The sequence below is a fragment of the Olea europaea genome, unplaced genomic scaffold, assembly GCF_002742605.1.
Source record: "Olea europaea var. sylvestris unplaced genomic scaffold, O_europaea_v1 scaffold671, whole genome shotgun sequence".
NCBI lineage: Eukaryota > Viridiplantae > Streptophyta > Magnoliopsida > Lamiales > Oleaceae > Olea > Olea europaea.
In genome coordinates, this window is record NW_019265091.1 from 333,526 (window position 1) to 353,307 (window position 19,782).

At 32.9% G+C, this 19,782-nt stretch overlaps 1 protein-coding gene across 3 annotated transcripts; it reads left to right on the forward strand.

The window, feature by feature from the left end:
- Positions 1-7,224: 7,224 nt before the first annotated feature.
- LOC111390321 lies at positions 7,225-17,221 on the forward strand. Of its 3 annotated transcripts, none has more exons than XM_023015341.1 (6): positions 7,225-7,471; positions 7,602-7,679; positions 7,937-8,100; positions 8,848-8,904; positions 11,299-11,374; positions 14,591-17,221. In XM_023015341.1, exons 2-6 carry the CDS (start codon positions 7,616-7,618, stop codon positions 16,678-16,680), a joined length of 2,451 nt encoding a protein of 816 aa, XP_022871109.1. In that variant the 5' UTR covers positions 7,225-7,471; positions 7,602-7,615; the 3' UTR covers positions 16,681-17,221. The 3 variants fall into 3 exon arrangements, with proteins under 3 accessions (XP_022871109.1, XP_022871110.1, XP_022871108.1); XM_023015342.1 differs by having other exon boundaries at positions 7,225-7,393; XM_023015340.1 differs by having other exon boundaries at positions 7,225-7,679.
- Positions 17,222-19,782: the final 2,561 nt, after the last annotated feature.

Below are 19,782 nucleotides of genomic sequence, written 5' to 3' on the forward strand. Positions count from 1 at the left end.
GGCCTATGATTTTCATTTTTTCCTTTCTTTTTGAGAAAAGAAACCCAAAATCCCTGCTAAACGACTCGATGGGACTATTAGCTACATACACTTGCGCGGATTGCATGGTTTGATATTGTGTATATGTTGCATTTAAAAAGTTTAATTATTGTTGGCCGTGCATGAGTGCCAATACCATGATTGAAAGTGTTGATACCATATTAAGGTGGTATTGCCATTATCGAGTATTGAAAAGAGTAACATTTTGCACATAAGTGTCGTCTCCATCTAGAAAAGTAAGGCATTCTCCATTCATAGTCTCGATTGTCAACTTAACTGAATAGCCATGTGTTTATGGTCCAATCAGCATGTATTCTGTTGTGTTGTGCGAGCACTAAAATTTCTTAGAAAATATCAATATTAATAGAGAGATCGTCCCATGGCATCCTTTGATGGGAAATAATAGTAGGGCCATCATTGACACAGATGAGGTTGCTTGCACAAAAGAATTTGCTTTCTATATATGCAGCATAATTCTCTTGGTGAAGGAGGAGAGGGGTTTTGACTATAGTAGGGGATAGGATAGAATGGGTTATAGAATTCTTTGTTTTAATTTTATCTTTGTTCTTTTCTTTAGTGTTTATTACTTTTTATTTATTTTAACTAAAAATAAAGTTTTTGTGGTGCTTGCAAAAGAAATTGACTTTTTAATGGTGAAATAAACAATACTCAATTTTGGAGATTTTTGTCGAACTCCAAGTCTATTTATTAACGAGCCGTCAAAGTTTAACCAATAATCGTTGTTTTTAGATATGCTTGCCGGTTGACATCACTGTTCATCATGGATAAATGCGTGTTGAATTGCTTGTTGCCTACAATAGATAAGAATAGGACTACGTTATTTTTTTTATTTTTTTTTTAACAAACTACGTACATAGGTTGGAGGCCATTGGTGTAATTCTCTTGGATTTTCTATGCATCAAGATAGTTTCTCTAAAGATCTCATTGAACATTTCAATAAATAAAATTAAAATCACAAGTTTATATAGTTGATTCTAAATTTAATATAAAAGTAAACTCTAACGTGATATTGTTATCTATCACCATTAAATTTACATCTCATTTATAAATTATAAAAAATCAAAATAGGTGACGTTTTACTAATAATTTCATGTTAAATAAGTTGCTAAAAAACTTGTCAAGTAGATTGACAACTGGACACGAAATATTATTTAGGTTCATGTTAGCTTGGAACAAATTTTTTGAGGGGGGAATTAGAGAATGTGTATAGTTTATGGACTATTTGTGTATTTAATTCGACCGTCAAAGTTTAACCACTAATCGTTGTTTTTCGATATGCTTGCCGGTTGACATCACCGTTCATCTTGGATAAATGCGTGTTGAATTGCTTGTTGCCTACAATAGATAAGAATAGGACTACGTTATTTATTTATTTTTATTTTTAACAAACTACGTACATAGGTTGGAGGCCATTGGTGTAATTCTCTTGGATTTTCTATGCATCAAGATAGTTTCTCTAAAGATCTCATTGAACATTTCAATAAATAAAATTAAAATCACAAATTTATATAGTCGATTCTAAATTTAATATAAAAGTAAACTCTAACGAGATATCGTTATTTATCACCATTAAATTTACATCTCATTTATAAATTATAAAAAATAAAAATAGGTGACGTTTTACTAATATTTTCAATGTTAAATAAGTTGCTAAAGAAACTTGTCAAATAGATTGACAACTGGACACGAAATATTATTTGGGTTCATGTTAGCTTGGAACAAATTTTTTGAGGGGGGAATTAGAGAATGTGTATAGTTTATGGACTATTTGTGTATTTAATTCGAATTGCTAGTCGTTAAAATATCAGAAAGTCAAATCCCATTTCGTTGAATCTTTTTTCAATGGATAAGATTGATGATAAAATTTTAGATAGCCAATTTTAAATACTTGTTTGGTAGAGATTTTGTTAATTGATTTTTTGACCGTTAAAGATAGAGTGAGTCCTACATGTGAGAGAAGAATTCAAAAATGATTGGAATAGTAAAATAACAGTCAAAAAATTGATTTTAATTGAAATTTAAGCTGTACCAAACATGCTCTAAATTTACTGCAAGTAAAATTTAGTTCATACACGTACATTTATTTCATGTTTGGTCCTTTATTTCTTAAAACTCGTTTTCTCCAAATTTATTTTCGATCATAAATTTTATGGGATTAACAACTTTTATCAATTTTTCAATCACACACTTCATTAGATTTTATCAAAATTTATTTTTCTTTTTTTCAAAACCATAACTTGTACAAGTGAAATTACTTCAGCTTATCTTAGACTTCATTTATTAGTTGTAAGTCGTTACATGTAACGCCTTAAATATGTTACTGATTAAATTCGTCAAATAATTTATGCAAGTTAAATGCATTGCTAAAGAAACTTGTCAAATACATTGACTTATGGGAAAAATGTATTTCTTTGGGTTCGAAGGGTATTTTGGGACAAACTTCAATTTGAGGGGATTTAGAGAACGTGTACAGCTTATAAATTATTCATGAAGTTAAATTGAGCATGTTAATTTTTATTTATTTATTTTTTTTGGAAGACAACAAAAAGTTAAAAATTATCTTTCACTAGAATCAATCAAAACCATCTTACAAATGAAATTTGGAGACTCTCCAAGCCATTCCTAATAAGAAAAGTGCCTTAAGAGAGAACCTAGCCAAAGCATAAGCTACAATGTGCCACATGAGGGGCGGTGAAGATTCTCAAAATTGGAGTTCAACCTTTACAATGCGCCACATGAGACGAAAAACATTCTAGATGCGAAGAGCATGTAATTGTTAACAACAATGCAATAAGTACAACAATTTTGATATGATAATTGACGTTCGTCTCACATACAAGAGTTATGACCCGTGATTAAAATAATCGCGTGCCCCACGACTGTAAGAGAGTGGCTTCAAATATAGCATTGCTTAGCAAATAAAGGAGAAATCCAATAACCAAAAATCTTGAAGAACATAGCCCCCCGTTTGGCCCCCATTTTCGAAAAATGAAAATGAACGGAATAGTATTTGTTGAAAAATGAGTGGTTGAAAAATAAGGAAAAATTTTCATTTACGTGTAATATTTTTTATGAAAGATTGTGTAGTTAAAAATAAGAGAGAAAAAATGAAATGTAATATAATAGAATTTAATAGGGGCCAAACGGGGGATAGTCAAAACTTGCCCTACACACTACTCTCTGAATACCTTAGCCCACGTTTGGCCCCCATTACGATACACTTCATTTCATTTTTCTTTCTCGTATTTTCAATCACACAATCTTCCATAAAATAATATTACATGTAAATCGAAAAATTTTCCTTCTTTTTCAATCATTTATTTTTCAAAAAAAATACTATTCCATTCATTTTCATTTCAAAAAATGGGAGTCAAACAAGGGCTTAATCATCACCCTTTGATACAAAAATAAACATCAGCATTTAGCCCTTGTTTGATGGAGATTAAAACCAGATTTTTAGCCAAATTTGATAGAAGATGATGATGTGTGTAATTAAAAAATTGTGAATTCCATAAAATATGTAATTAAAACTAATTGTTGACTTTAATTTGAATTAACATTTTCGATTTAAATATGCACCAAACAAAGGCTTCGTGGGCGTTTTGATGAGGATTAAAATTAGATTTTTTTAGTAGATTGTTACAGAAATTTTTGAAATGTGTGGTTGAAAAATTGTAGGATCAATAAAAGATATAGCCCTTGTTTGAGCCCCATTTTAGGGGAGGAATGAATTTTTGAATAGTGTATTGATGAGAAATATATGGTTATGAAATATGGAAAAGTTTTGAATTTGCGTGTAATATTATTTTATTAAAAAATTTGTAGTAAAAATGATGTTAAAATACTGTTGAATAATACATTTTTTTCAAAAGAGTGAGGCTCCAACAAGGGCATAATTAATATTGATTATTTAATTTTGACTTAAATTAAAATCAAATTTTAATCTGTACCATACATGATCTTTATTTCATTTTTCCTATGGGGGCCCAAACCCATCTAATAAGAGAAGTAACAACATTGAGCTCTTGTTTGGTGAAAATTAAAATTAGATTTTTAGTAAATTTTTATAATTTTTTTTAAATGCACGGTTAAAGAGTTGTAAAATTCATAAAATATGTGATTAATATTAATTATTTAACTTTAATTTAAATTAAAATTTAAGAAATGTATTAGATATACATCCCGTTGTATATCTTCTTTGATAGCCCACTCACATGGAGAGGTAATATTTTTCAAAATCTAATTTGGGTGAGAATGAAAAATATAGTGGTTACGAACTTCATACAAGAGGTAGATTTTTAAATACGCTAATTTGATATGATGGATAACGATCACATTTTTTTATTTTAATAAGTAAATAATGGAAACAAACGGCCTCGTTTGGTAGGGATTTTTTGCCCCAAAAAATTGATTTTTTGATCATTATTTTACTGTTCAAACCGTAATTTTTGACTTTTTCTCTCACATGTGGACCTCACTTTTCTTCTAACGGTCAAAAAATCAATTCTCAAAATCCCTACCAAACGAGCTCGTTTGGTAGGGATTTTGAGAATTGACTCGTTTGGTAGGGATTTTGAGAATTGATTTTTTGACCATTAAAGATAGAGTGAATCCTACATGTGAGAGAAAAATTCAAAAATAACGGATGAAATAGTGAAATAACAGTCAAAAATTGATTTTAATTTGATTTTAAGCTGTACCAAACATGCTCTAAATTTACTGCCAGTAAAATTTAGTTCATACATGTAACATTTATTTCATGTTTGGTCCTTTATTTCTTAAAACTCGTTTTCTCCAAATTTATTTTCGATCATAAATTTTATGGAATTAACAACTTTTATTAATTTTTCAATCACACACTTCATTAGATTTTATCAAAATTTATTAAAATTTGTTTTTCTTTTTTTCAAAACCATAACTTGTACAAGTGAAATTACTTCAGCGTATCTTAGACTTCATTTATTAGTTGTAAGTTGTTATATGTAACGCTTTAAATATGTTACTAATTAAATTCGTCAAATAATTTATGCAAGTTAAATGCATTGCTAAAGAAACTTGTCAAATACATTGACTTATGGGAAAAAAGTATTTCTTTGGGTTCGAAGGGTATTTTTGGGACAAACTTCAATTTCAGGGGATTTAGAGAACGTGTCCAGCTTATAAATTAATCATGAAGTTAAATTGAGCATATGAATTTTTATTTATTTATTTTTTTTGGAAGACAACAAAAAGTTAAAAACTATCTTTCACTAGAATCAATCAAAACCATCTTACAAATGAAATTTGGAGATTCTCCAAGCCATTCCTAATAAGAAAAGTGCCTTAAGAGAGAACCTAGCCAAAGCATAAGCTACAATGAGCTACATGAGGGGCAGTGGAGATCCTCAAGGTTGGAGTTCAACCTTTACAATGCGCCACATGAGACGAAAAACATTCTAGATGCGAAGAGCATGTAATTGTTAACAACAATGCAATAAGCACAACAATTTTGATATGATAATTGACATCCCTCTCACATACAAGAGTTATGACCCGTGATTAAAATAATCGCGTGTCCCACGACTGTAAGAGAGTGGCTTCAAAAATAGCATTGCTTGGCAAATAAAGGAGAAATCCAATAACCAAAAATCTTGAAGAACATAGCCCCCCCGTTTGGCCCCCATTTTCGAAAAATAAAAATGAATGGAATAGTATTTGTAGAAAAATGAGCGGTTGAAAAACAAGGAAATTTTTTCATTTACGTGTAATAATTTTTATGAAAGATTGTGTAGTTGAACATAAGAGAGAAAAAATGAAATGTAATGTAATAGAATTTAATAGGGGCCAAACGGGGGGATAGTCAAAACTTGCCCTGCACACTACTCTCTAAATACCTTAGCCCACGTTTGGTCCCCATTACCATACATTTCATTTCATCTTTCTTTCTCGTATTTTCAATCACACAATTTTCCATAAAATAATATTACATGTAAATCGAAAACTTTTCCTTCTTTTTCAATCATTTATTTTTCAAAAAAATACTATTCCATTCATTTTCATTTCAAAAAATGGGAGTCAAACAAGGGCTTCATCATCACCCTTTGATACAAAAATAAACATCAGCATTTAGCCCTTGTTTGATGGAGATTAAAATCAGATTTTTAGTCAAATTTGATAGAAGATGATGATGTGTGTAATTAAAAAATTGTGAATTCCATAAAATATGTAATTAAAACTAATTGTTGACTTTAATTTGAATTAACATTTCGATTTAAATATGCACCAAACAAAGGCTTTGTGGGTGTTTTGATGTGGATTAAAATTAGATTTTTTTAGTAGATTGTTATAGAAATTTTTGAAATGTGTGATTGAAAAATTGTAGGACCAATAAAAGATATAGCCCTTGTTTGAGCCTCATTTTAGGGGAGGAATGAATTTTTGAATAGTGTATTAATGAGAAATGTGTGATTATAAAATATGGAAAAGTTTTGAATTTGCGTGTAATATTATTTTATTGAAAAATGTGTGATAGAAATGATGTTAAAATACTGTTGAATAATGCATTTTTTTCAAAAGAATGAGGCTCAAAGAATGGCATAATTAATCTTGATTATTTAATTTTAACTTAAATTAAAATCAAATTTTAATCTGTACCATACATGATCCTTGTTTCATTTTTCCTATCGGGGCCCAAACCATCTACGAAGAGAAGTAACAACATTGAGCTCTTGTTTGGTGAAAATTAAAATTAGATTTTTAGTAAATTTTTATAATTTTTTTTAAATGTACGGTTAAAGAGTTGTAAAATTCATAAAATATGTGATTAATATTAATTATTTTACTTTAATTTAAATTAAAATTTAAGAAATGTATTAGATATACATCCCATTGTATATCTTCTTTGATAGCACACTCACATGGAGGGGTAATATTTTTCAAAATCTAATTTGGGTGAGAATGAAAAATATAGTGGTTACGAACTTCATACAAAAGGTAGATTTTTAAATACGCTAATTTGATATGATGGATAACGATCACATTTTTTTATTTTAATAAGTAAATAATGGAAACAAACGGCGGCTTAAATAAACTTTTATTGACTGTGATTCTGTGAGCTGCTAGCTTATTGATAAGGATCAAAAAGTCAATCCCATTTCTTCCATAATACGTCTATGAATTAGCAAAAATAAATATAATATTAGCCTCCCTCCGCGGTGGGGGGCCTTTCTCTCTCTACTGTCTCTCACCTTCGCGGAACGAACCAAACCCATCTCTCTCTCTCCATCCCACCGGCCATCACATTAGAATCTAATAGCTGTTCTACCTCTCCCTCTATCTCTGCCCATATATTTGTGTATGTCTATTTGTGTGTTTTATGTGGGTAGATATACGCCACAGTCTCAGAGGGAAAAATTCATAGATTAATCTCTGGGTGTGTACCACTCGAGTCTTTTGTTTGCTTCAATACCCTATGGTTGAAATCTCTGTTGCAGTGGAAATTTGAGGTGGGGAGTAAGTCTGTGATTATATTTATTGTTTGTTGATTTTCCCTTTGTTTTTAGGTTATTTTGTTGTTATGGAGAGATCCGATGGGAATGGTTTCAAGAATTTCACCGACGCTTCCAGCAGCTCGATTTCTGGTTCGTAGCTCTACTTCAGGCTTCCCTTCACTCGTTGTTTTTGTTTTTTCAGTTTTTATTTTACTAGCTCAGATCTCCATCTAAAAAAGAAATGGGAACTTTTTTTGGTTCCTTCTGATTTCCTGCTTACTTTCTATTAGACCTATTTTTATTTTTTTTGAAATATAGGTGTTATGTACGCTGATTTATTATATGTTTCTGAATATGATTTAAAATTTTATTTGGGTTTTAAGTTGGCTTTTGATTGTATGATGCAGATAGCGGGCTGTTCGATGCATCTCATTATGCATTTTTTGGGAAGGATATAGTGGATGAGGTAGAGCTGGGTGGTTTGGAGGAAGAAGAGAGTTCTCCTGCAATTGGCGGAGGATTTGGTGGCGAAGATGAGTTGCATGAGTATCATTTATTTGATAAAGATGAGGTGAATCACATGATTTTTAGACTTTTTAATTTGGTGTTAGCCGAGAATAATCCAAGAATGCTTGCTATTTCTTCCAATTTATGTTAATTTTGTGCACGCTACAATAACTAGTGGGCTGTGGAAATGTACTCTGGAAAGTCTTGGGAATATGTTATATAACTTGTTCAAGATACACTTGTACAAAGTTTTGGTACTCTATGAGTAAAGAGTGTATGAGAGCCTTCTCTGAATAGTACTTGCAGAAATCATTTTAAGAATGTTTTATTACATGTTCGAGATGTTGGCTGTCAAGTAATGAGAAGGAATATGGAGAACAATGGTAAATTTGTTATTTGATCTCACAAGATGGATGACAAAAATTTGTTTCCTGAAATACCCGGCCTGACTCCAACTACACTATTCTACGAAATAGTGCAATTGATTATAACTGTTTCACCGTCGTTTTTGTTCTATATTGTCAATGCAAGGAACACAAATGCATGACTTGTTTTTAGCTGTTCCTCCGTGCGGATAGATTTACAAACTAATTAAATTGGTTACACTGTAAATTCATGGAAGGATGATAATAATCCTGCACTGTTGACTTCCGTAAATTTGGGTGATTTTGACCTTGTTGTATTTTTATGCATTATATTATTACCTTGATCGATTTTCTGTATTGTAGTTTCTTTTAATTGCTCAATTCTCATTTATCAGCAATGGGCAGTTAGTGCTCAGGTAATTAATTCAATTTGTCTTTCTTTTCAGGGATTGGCTTTAGGATCTTTATCCGACATAGATGATCTGGCTACTACATTTGCTAAGGTCAGGATCTTGGAATCACTAGTATTGCTAGCCACAAGTTTTGGCTTTATTACCTTAAAAGTCAATTCCTCTATAATTGTTACAAATTTTTTCTTGGAGTATTCCTCTTTGACGGGGCCGATAATATAAACTCTAACAATGATGATATCCAGCATGTTCTCTGCTATTGCTTTACACGATTTCAATTTAAATTTGCTTAGTGGAACAAGAGTTAACTATTGACATATAAGCATAGTTGTGAGACCTGACCCGTACACTAACCCGGACAATGCAGCAGGTCAGTGGCTCGATTGGTGACCCGGGGGTTCAACAAGCATGTCAATTTATGCCAAATATATTATTAACTATTTTATTTGAATAATAAAATTTTGACATTTTCTACCACTATCTAGATTAACCTTATGTTATTTAGGTGACTAAAATCAATCTGTAAGCCAAAATTCAACAAATTCTAGATCATATATAGTGAAATATGGATTTGTAACTATAAAACAACCACTGATCAAAAACTACTTTTTGTGGCAAAGTTCAACAAGATAGCTTCATACACTATAAGAATATGCTTGCAAAAATAAAGTCAACATTTAAAAGTTATCCATGCATGGTGAAAATATACTTTAACCTTGTTACTAATGAAACAAATAGCACAACACAAAGACATGAAATACAACTAAAATATAACACCAGTAAAAATTAAAATTGTCCATATGCTAACCCTAATTCCCTAACTAAAATACCACAACATAATATATGATACAATCAAATCCGTAAAACAGGTTGGTACCATTCATAAAACATAATAACTATTATTTTATCTTCCTTTTTCTTTTATGTTCAGAATGCAGTAGCAACAATCAAATTAAGTTTACAGAATAAAAATGCAATGGCAACTTCTAACAATTAAAAAGGAGCTTCTTCAAAAGAACAATTAGTGTAAAAACTATATAGTTTAATCGCCTATGTATTAAGGGGGAAAAATATGTTATGAATTCACAGAAATATAAAGTTAACAAAAAAATTGGCTGGTTGAATACACCCATGTAATTAAATTGAAAATGCAATCATTGTGTATAATGTGAAACAAAGAAATAATTTAGAGCAAGGGGCCCAAAAAAATCTTCTTTTAACATATTTCGATGGCATAAAATCAAAATTCATCAAAATAAAACTGAAAATTTTGGATTTGAATTCTTGGGAGGATTGCACAGAGAGAGATATGGCTGAAGAAGAAGGGAGGCTTTTCACATTTCAATTTAACACAGAATGTGTGAAAAAAAAAAAATCTGGGTTTCCTCTTTCTTTGTGTAAAATATTGGCCCATCCAGTTCTGTTAAGAATGGGCTGGCGGGTTTCTGAGAATTGGATGGTTCGGGTTGGGTGTTAATGGGTTACTTGTATATGTTATTATTGAAGTCCCCTGGATTGGACCAATAAGCTGCTCGGCGGTTTCCGGGCTGAACCGCAGGTCTTGTCCGGATTTGATAACCCTGCATATAAGGTGTTATTTGACTGGACATTTTTTTGGTGTATATATTAATCAATATAAAGTAGAGTATATCCTGGGTAGATATATTCCATAACTGTGTCAGATACATTTTGATGTGTATTTCAAATGATTTTGAATGTATCAGACATCATTTTACTTTAGAAACTAAGAAATAGGTTGAAAAGGGTATTTAGTCATGTCCATGGATCCAGAAAATTTGGATGGTTGATGAATTAAAAATATGGACGTATAACCAGACCAAAAACCTGTATGCGAGTCCAAGTAGCCAGAGGTTTGCATGGCTAAAGTCTTCTCTATTTAGTTCAAAGGAATCCCCTTTATCACTTTCTCCCTTTGGTTCTTGGTGTGTGGGAGGATAACAGAAAGTATGGATGACTTGTTCTTACACTCTGATGTCGCTAGATTTTTGTTGTGCAGCTCGTCAAGCAAAGCAGTTTTTGAATGGATTTCTATTTGGGTTTGCTTTGTGAAAGTTGTGGTGTTGGGTGATTTTTTGGGGGGGTTTGGAAAGAAAAGACCAGAGTTTTTTTTGAAGGAAAATCAAAACTGGTTGGTAATTATGGAGAAGGTTAAAGACTTCGACCCTCTTTATGGATTTTTATGTCGACTTTAAGGACTTTCCTTTATCTTTAGTTGGAAGATGTGACGCATTCATGATTCTATTTTTAAGCTTGTACTTTATTTTAAGAGGATGCCTTCTGATGATGTAAATATCGATATATAATTATATATTTTTTAATAAATATGATTTTAATTGTTGTAGATATACTAGTGTGTGAAGTCTCCTTGGGGCTTAACGCTTTTAAGAATGAAAGTTGGTTCCCTCTATCTGATATATGAAAGATTTGTCATGTCTGTAATTCTGATAGATACATTTTTTTCTACAGTTGAACAAAGTTGTTACTGGACCAAGACATCCTGGAGTTATTGGTGATCGAGGATCTGGATCTTTTTCAAGGGAAAGTGAGTTATTGTATCTCAATTGTTGCAGAATTATGATTTTTTCGTTTTATGTGCTGCTTTTTTCTTTTTTATATGTATACTTAAATCCTTTTGGTCCTTGTTTTTTCACATATAATTTAGATCAAATAGTCCCTCTCTGGAGTGATGGAAATGAGCCATTTTTTCCTATCTACTAACAGTCTTCATCTTGACTAACCTGAGATACATGTAGACAACTTTCTGTGGTTGTGTCATGTATCAAAAGTAATTTAACAGATTTCGTACTAGTTTTTGCCGCTTTGTTGCTCAAACCAGAGAAAGAGAGGCAGTTTTGCCTAGATAATTTAAACTGCTGTAAATCTTGTTGTCCAGAAGGACAAAATAAAATTTTAAGAGAAAGCTATTTTGGCTCTCCTGTTTTCAACTTTTTTGACAAAAGCTGAAGCCATATATTTCGTTTGCTAAGGTTTTAAAATCTTTCCTATTTTTGCTGCACTCGTGTGAATAGATAAGGCCCTTTTCCCTCCATTTTTGCTTATTGTCCTTGTTTGGCTTTCGTCGTGTATTGGTTGTCCCTGTGCCATCGCCTTCTCTAGCATTTCCTTTCTGTCTTTGGCTATGAAAATGAACAGGCTTCTAGGATTGAGAAACCTTGCATTTTTTAGAGTTGATTAATCTTTTACTTTCCTGCAAAAAAGTTACAGTAAATATTAAGTACAAAGTACAAACGCAGACTAAGAAACTCTAGAATTTTTTAGTTCAAATTTTAATATATGATGATTTAAAATGGACAAAAATCACTCCAGTCTCCAAGTTTTGGTTTAAATTTCATATTGTTCCAATTAGTGTTATTATATAGGGTCAATATTATAAGATTGGAATTTCCAAATTGAAAAATAATAAAAGAATAGTATATAAGATACTAAAATGTAAAAAATTCCCTCCAAATCTATCATCCTCCTATACTACATGCATCTCCACCTAGCTGTACCAGCCGCTACTCCTCTCTTCCATCATTCCTATATCCCCAACGCCCATCCCCTCCCTCTTTGCACACTAGCTACCATCATTGCGACACTACGAACACCACAGCTACTGTCAACCCAACTTTAGCATTCTAAACTCCTAAAATGATGGCCCTGGCATCTCCACCTTTGGTGTTTGAGACTTGAGATTTTACACGACTATGAAATTTGGATCAGACTCCTTTCGTTGAAGTAAGAAGATCTCATATCTCACTGTATCTCTCTAATTCATCACAACTGGCAAACTTTGCAGGGGTTAGGGGTTATACAAGGATTCTGGTGGTGGTATTGATAGTGTTTGTGATGAATTTGCCGATTTTTTTTCACGCCACATCTTTCAACCTATATCAATTTTAGGCCCTGTTTGATAGTCATTATATTGTGAAAATGATGTTTTGAATAGTAATTTTTATTTTCATTTTTAGAATGTGTGGTTAAAAAGTGAGGAAAAGTTTTGAGTTTATGTGCAATATATTTTAATTTATGAACGTGTTGTTGAAAATGAGTATGATAAATAAATTGTTTTGTTTTAAAGGGAGTCAAATAGGGGCTAGGTTGAAGGATTTCTTTTCTTTCTTTTCTTTTTCTTCTTCTTCTTCTTCTTCTTCTATTTTTTTATTTTTTGGGGGGTTGGCTTTTACATTCAAAACTATCAAATTTATCAAGGAATAATAAACAGGAAGTGTATCATTACTTTAAGCCAGAAAGAAACATGAAATTGGGCAGCCCGTCTATATGCCTAGTAGCCACAGCATTAAACCAAATATAGAATGTCAAATAAAACACTTTCCCAATCTGCTTTGTTGTGGCCAGTGAGTATGTTTTGTATTGCATTAAATTGGCAGTTGACGAAAATGTATGTTGTTTGACTAAAATGTATTATATTAGAGTTATTATCTTATGCTATGAATTAAACGAAGTCTGTTAATTCAAATTTAAAATTATTTATCAAAGCATTTTATCTAATTAATAATTTTTTTAATTATTGGTTCGACCTTGGTCCAACCTTTTGACCCTTTTCTCCGGGTCAATGCCCGGTGCAGTTTTGAAAACATAGTTACTTTGTCGTTTGTAAATATTTGCATATAGTGAGATGCCCTTTGAGGATGCTTTGAACCTTGTTCTAATCTTTCTTTTGTGGGCACTTGATATTTCTTTATACATCCTTCTCGTTAATTAACTGGGATTGAATGAAAGCATATTGATGGAAAATAAAGTAAGAAATGGATAAACAAATAGAATGTCAAATAGAGCAGGAAATCCTAAGATAGTAGAAGAGGGACATCGTGTTGAAAAAGAGAAGTTTTACTAAAGATTATTGTGAGAATTCGGTTCTTAATGATTCGAAACTTGAAACTGCATAAATAATATTATTTATCCATGGGAGATAGACCATTCTATGAACACGTGGATGCAAGCTTCTGTGAAACAAAGCGAACACATCTTTTTAGGTTGTCTTAAAGGTTACATGAATGGATTAGTGGCAAGTGTTTTTGCACTTCACATGGATTATATTTTCTTTGACTTGCTTATGATATGGTTTTCTTTATAGTGGTTTAATCTCTTCCAATTCCTTTAAGAGCCCACCTTGACATGTTAAAGTTACTTTTATCTCTTGCCGAATAATTAAGGCCTTGTTTGAGCCACATTTTTTCAAAAAAATACATTCTTCAACCGTGAATTGACATCATTTTAACTACATATTCTTCAATAAAATAATATTACACGCAAATCCCAAACTTTTCTTTATTTCTTAACAACACATTTCCCATCAATACACTATTCAAAGATGCATTTTAATTCCAATAATGTGGTTCAAACAAGGGCTAAGTGTACGCTGTGTTTGGATGTGTAAATAGTTTTTGCCCTTAACATGTGCTTGACTTGTATGATGATTTTCCTATTGGTGATATCTGCTCTGCTGTAATCCCTTACCTTTTATTTACTATCTAATCTGACTGTAATTGATATATGGTACTTGATGTATTACGTGTTTTCAAGGTTGGGAAATTTGAAATTAAAATTCCATCCACTGTTTCATTTGTTGATATGATGTTTTTATTGGTTCTCTGTACCAGCTTTTTTTGTCTGGTGGAATTTTGTAGTAAATTCCACTTTCAAGATCAAGAGTTCAAGTTGGTATGAACCCACATTCAAAAAAAAAAAACACCATGTTTTTGTTGGTTCTATGTTTAACAAGAAGCTGTTTCAGGTTCATCTGCTACTGAATGGGCACAAGAGACGGATTTTCCTGATTGGCTTGATCGGCATATTTCTGATTCTGAATATTATCAAGAAAGCAAGAGGTGGTCATCCCACCCACATCTTTCTTCAGTTCATCTTTCAGAATCAAGACCATTACACAGAACATCTTCGTATCCTGAGCAGCAGCAGCAGCAGCAGCTCCAGCACTATGCTAGTGAGCCTATTTTATTACCACAGTCATCTTTTACTTCCTTTCCGCTGCCAGGATCTCAACAACCTTCTTTGGATAATTTACATCATCTTAATTTGCCCTCTCTCTCTAGGGGAAATCAGTCACCCTTCTCTGCTCCAAACAACTCTCCTTTATCTAATTCAAATCTGCATTTGTCTGGCTTGCCTCGTGGATCGCACTATAATGCAAACACTTCAAACTTAACCTCACCTAATCTCTCTCTTAATAGAAGGCTACAAAACCACTGGACTAGCCATGCGGGCCTCCTTCATGGGGACCATTCCAGTCTCTTGAACAATATCTTGCACCATCAATATCAGAATGCATTGTTGTCGCCGCTGCTAATGACCCCACATCATCAGAGACTGCATCCATCACTTCAACCATCTTTAGCCCATTTTCCAGCACTACGATCTCAACAGTTTAATAGCTTCCCTTCACCATCACATTTGAGTAAATATGGATTGGCTGATAAGAGGGAGTCAAAGTCAAAATCGGCAACAAAAGGTAGAAATAGTGTGCGATTCTCTCGCCAAGGTTCTGATTCTAGTACCCAAAGGAGTAATAGTAATTTGTCTCAGTTTACGTCCAAGTACATGACAGCTGAAGAAATAGAGAACATTCTCAAAATTCAGCATGCTGCAACCCATGGCAATGACCCATATATAGATGATTATTATCACCAAGCTCGTCTTGCAAAGAAATCAGCTGAAATGAGGTCAAAGTTTCGTTTCTTCCCATCTCACCTGAGGGACCAACCTTCCAAATCCCGTCACGGTGCAGAATCCCAGCCACATCTCCATGTTGATGCTCATGGGAGGATTTCATTTTCTTCTATCCGCAGGCTCCACCCACTTCTTGAAGTTGACTCTCCTCCCTCTGCTTCTGGTGATGGAAATGCTGAACAAAAAATATCTGAAAAGCCTTTGGAGCAAGAACCAATGCTTGCAGCAAGGGTTACAATTGAGGATGGCCTTTGTCTTCTTCTAGATGTAGATGATATTGACCGAACCCTACAATTCAGTCTACCCCAAGATGGTGGCAGTCAGCTTCAACGGAAGCGGCATATTCTGTTAGAAGGATTAGCAGCCTCTCTTCAGCTTGTTGACCCACTTGGAAAAAATGGTAACACTCTTGGGATGGCTCCCAAGGATGACATTGTGTTTCTACGAATAGTCTCTATTTCGAAAGGTCGGAAACTTGTCTCAAGATTTCTACGGCTTCTTTTACCTGGTAGTGAGCTTGCCCGAATAGTTTGCATGGCCATCTTTCGTCATTTAAGATTTCTTTATGGAGGCCTTCCCTCTGATCCTGGTGCAATCGAGACAATTAGTAGTCTTGCTAAATCTGTGTGTCTGTGTGTCAGCAGTATGGATCTTAATTCTCTTAGTGCTTGTTTGGCTGCAGTAGTTTGTTCCTCAGAACAACCACCTCTCCGTCCTCTTGGGAGTCCTGCAGGAGATGGTGCCTCAGTCATCTTGAAATCTGTATTAGAAAGAGCAACGCACTTACTAACAGATCATCAGACTGATAGCAACTTTAGCATGCCGAATCCTGCCCTTTGGCAGGCTTCATTTGATGCCTTTTTTGGTCTATTGACCAAGTATTGCGTGAGTAAATATGACAGTATAGTACAATCAGTTTTTGCTCAAACCCAGCCAAACACAGAGGTAATTGGTTCAGAGGCTGCACTAGCTGTAAGCAGGGAAATGCCTGTGGAACTTCTCCGTGCTAGTCTTCCACACACTAACGAGCATCAGAGGAAGTTATTACTTAATTTTGCTCAGCGATCTATGCCTGTTATTGGTTCCAATGTTCATGGTGAAAGCAGTGGACAAATAAATCCTGAATCAGTGATGGGTTAGCAAAGATCTCATAGAAGCTTTGCAGTTATACAGGCTTAGGTCTGTGTCCTTCTCTTGGCATCGTTTTAATGCCTCGGGTTCCTACTAACTTATGAATTCCTAAGGTTCCTATCTTCTTTCCCTCTCCCTCTTGTAGGGAAGTGGTTACATGCTGCTTATTTCAGTAAAATATTGTCTTTAACTGTTTGTTGTGTCGAATGTTCGCCTGTCATCTGTGGAGCTTTATTTTGATGCTCTTCCGTAAAAACTCTGGAGAATAAACACAAGGGTGAAATGTACAGGTTGTCCAACTTTCTCATTTGAATTCGTCCTCTAATCTCATCTAGAGTTATTGAGAAAGAAAATCTTATTCGTCGAAAGGATTATGGTGTATGTTGGAAAGAAGGTGGCTAGTCCTGCAAATGTGCTGCCTGCTTCTTTAAGGGGAAACTTGTAATGGTATAAAAATAGTTGCTCATTTGCTGAATATTTAGATGTCACAGTAGCCATTTTTACAGGATATTCGCATAACTCATGTCTTATTTGCTGCTGTTTTTTCTTATTTCTGCGAGTTGTTTTCTTTGCTTGCTTGCCTTTTCTTTGCTTACATAGTCTCTTTGCTGTATATGTGTGTGTGTGTGTTTTTTTAATTTGACCATAACACAATCCTTTAATTTTTATTTGCTAAAAAAAAAAAAAAAAAAAAAAAAAAAAAAAAAAAAAAAAACACTTTGTTTCTTTATACTTTCAAGTTGATTATTAAAATTTGTAGTTATTGTATCGCCGTACTCGATCACTTCAGTATACGATTCGCATGTGCCATTACAGTAGCCTAGTTGGAATAAAAAACCTAAAATGCTAAATGGGAACAATACGGATATAAGGTGGGTTGTAAAATACAATTGAGAAATGAGTTTTATTATTTTAAAAATCAGGTCTTAATTGAAACATATTTTATTAATTAAATATATTAGTCATAGACTGTACAATTTATGGTCACAGTTGTTTACTATTCACAATTGCAGTCTTAACATAATTTATCAAATTAAGGATTATGTTATATGTGCAATTTTTTTTTTTTTTCAAAAACTCCCTCACTAACAATAAAGGTGAGGACCAAAAGACGACATTTTTTAAATTCACGTGGGATCTGTTATTTTTATGAGTGAGCACACCATTTTGATCATTCCACCCATCACCATCACCATCACCACCATCACCGTCGTTGCCATGACCACCACAACTAGAAGTTGGCGTGATCCGATTTGGTTTAGTATGATTCTGATGAGAACCGAACCCAATCAAGTACCAATGAGAATCTTAAAAATGGTACTATCGGTTCCATATTTAGTTATAGAATCAAGTACTATTGGCCTAGTTCGATTCTTTATATTAAAAATTTCATAAAAATAAAGTAATAAACTACTTTTCAATCAAAAATCGATAAAACATAATTAATACAGCAACAAATAAAAATACACTCCAAGAATCAATGTGTTGATAAGGGCATAAAAAGGATAAATTATTAAACACAATATAAACTAACATTTGGATAAAAAATTAATTATTAAGAAAATTCATATAATAATATTAAACAATGTATGTAGTTTTTGTAATAAAATTACCTTCAAGGAGAAGATCTTGATTCTGATTGACTACTTTGAAACAATGAGAAATTTGATTTATTACGAAAAATTGAACTTAAAATACACCCTTTCCTGTTAGGGTTGCATTAAATCTATAAAATTTTGTAAATTATTTATGTAATTATTTAGATTTAAATGTTGATTATCCATTAAGTTTTATCGTAATAGAAAGAAGAAGTTATGGATAGTAAAATTTTGGCTTGTGATAATTTTAGAATTTAGTGTTCAAATAAATATCTTGTGCATATTTTGCAATATATCAACAAAAAGAGGGATTAAGAAGAATTGAAATCACTATTGGTTCTCGATGCATGGTTCCAAAATTGATCCATTTAATAAAGGAATTAGAACCAAACCAATCGATTCTATCCAATTCCGATTCCGCCAATTTTGGAAAAAAAAAGAAAAGAAAAGAAAAGAAAAGAAAAATTCCACTTCTAACCACAACCATTGCCATGACTACCATCACCAACTGCAAACACAAACAATAAAATCCACCCCAAAAATAACCCGCACCGCCAACATCACCACCACACGAGCACTGTCAACAGCACCACCACCACCACCACCACCACCACCACAATGGTTCAACATCTTTGCTGCATGCTACTCACAATCTCCGCTACACAATGGTTCAACTCTCCAGTGTCATCTCAGGTGAGCGTTGCTGCAATGGTCTCCAACGATAGTTTTCGATGGTTGCAATAGAGAGAGAGAGAGAGAGAGAGATATTAGGGTTTTGTTGGGTGGTTGGATATGTGTATTAATTTAGCGTCTTTTGAGCTCTCTCTCTCTCTCTCTCTCTCTTGTTTAATAATGCATTTTAGAATAGTAGAATGTGCAATTAAAAAAAAAAAATTAATTTGCGTGTAATTTTATTGAAGAATGAGTGGTTGAAAAGAATAGAGAAAATATTTGTATTTTGAAAATAATGGAAAACAAATAATGGCTTAATTTTGTAATATAATTACTAATATTAAATCATCTGATTTTTGAATTAAAAAAAATGTAATCTTATTTTTGAATTGTGAAGTGAAAAATATGGGTAGATGTTATTTTCACTTACTTAATTTCTTTCTTGAAGCATGTTTTTAAATTGAATTTTGCTATATGTATATTCAGGGACTTGTGATTTTTTTATTGGGGGCTATCTTCCGAGCTGTCATGCTCTGATGTACAAACAGCAAAATCTTTTTAAATTTGTTAGCTTGCTGATTGTCAGATATTACTATTTTACACAAGGGGAAAGCCGGACGTTCAGGGGGTTGTGTAGGGTGGGGGGGGGGGCGAATAGGGGGGTGTCCATACTTTTTTTAAACATTTATAAAATTTTACCAAAATCAAAATTTAATTTTTAATATGCACCAAACACGTGCATATACTCTTGTACAAAAAATTTATGTTCACTAAAGTTGATTATTATTTTTAGTTCCTGCATAAACTTTAAATTCATATGCAACGTGCAATCTCTACCAAA

What these genes read in the sequence shown, in the direction of transcription:
- LOC111390321 (XM_023015340.1), top strand. Translation starts at nt 7,616, where the DNA reads ATGGAGAGATCCGATGGGAATGGTTTCAAGAATTTCACCGACGCTTCC. An exon ending in TTCCAGCAGCTCGATTTCTG is followed by an intron (nt 7,680 to 7,936) that starts GTTCGTAGCTCT and finishes TGTATGATGCAG; the next exon opens with ATAGCGGGCTGTTCGATGCA. An exon ending in TGGATCTTTTTCAAGGGAAA is followed by an intron (nt 11,375 to 14,590) that starts GTGAGTTATTGT and finishes AAGCTGTTTCAG; the next exon opens with GTTCATCTGCTACTGAATGG.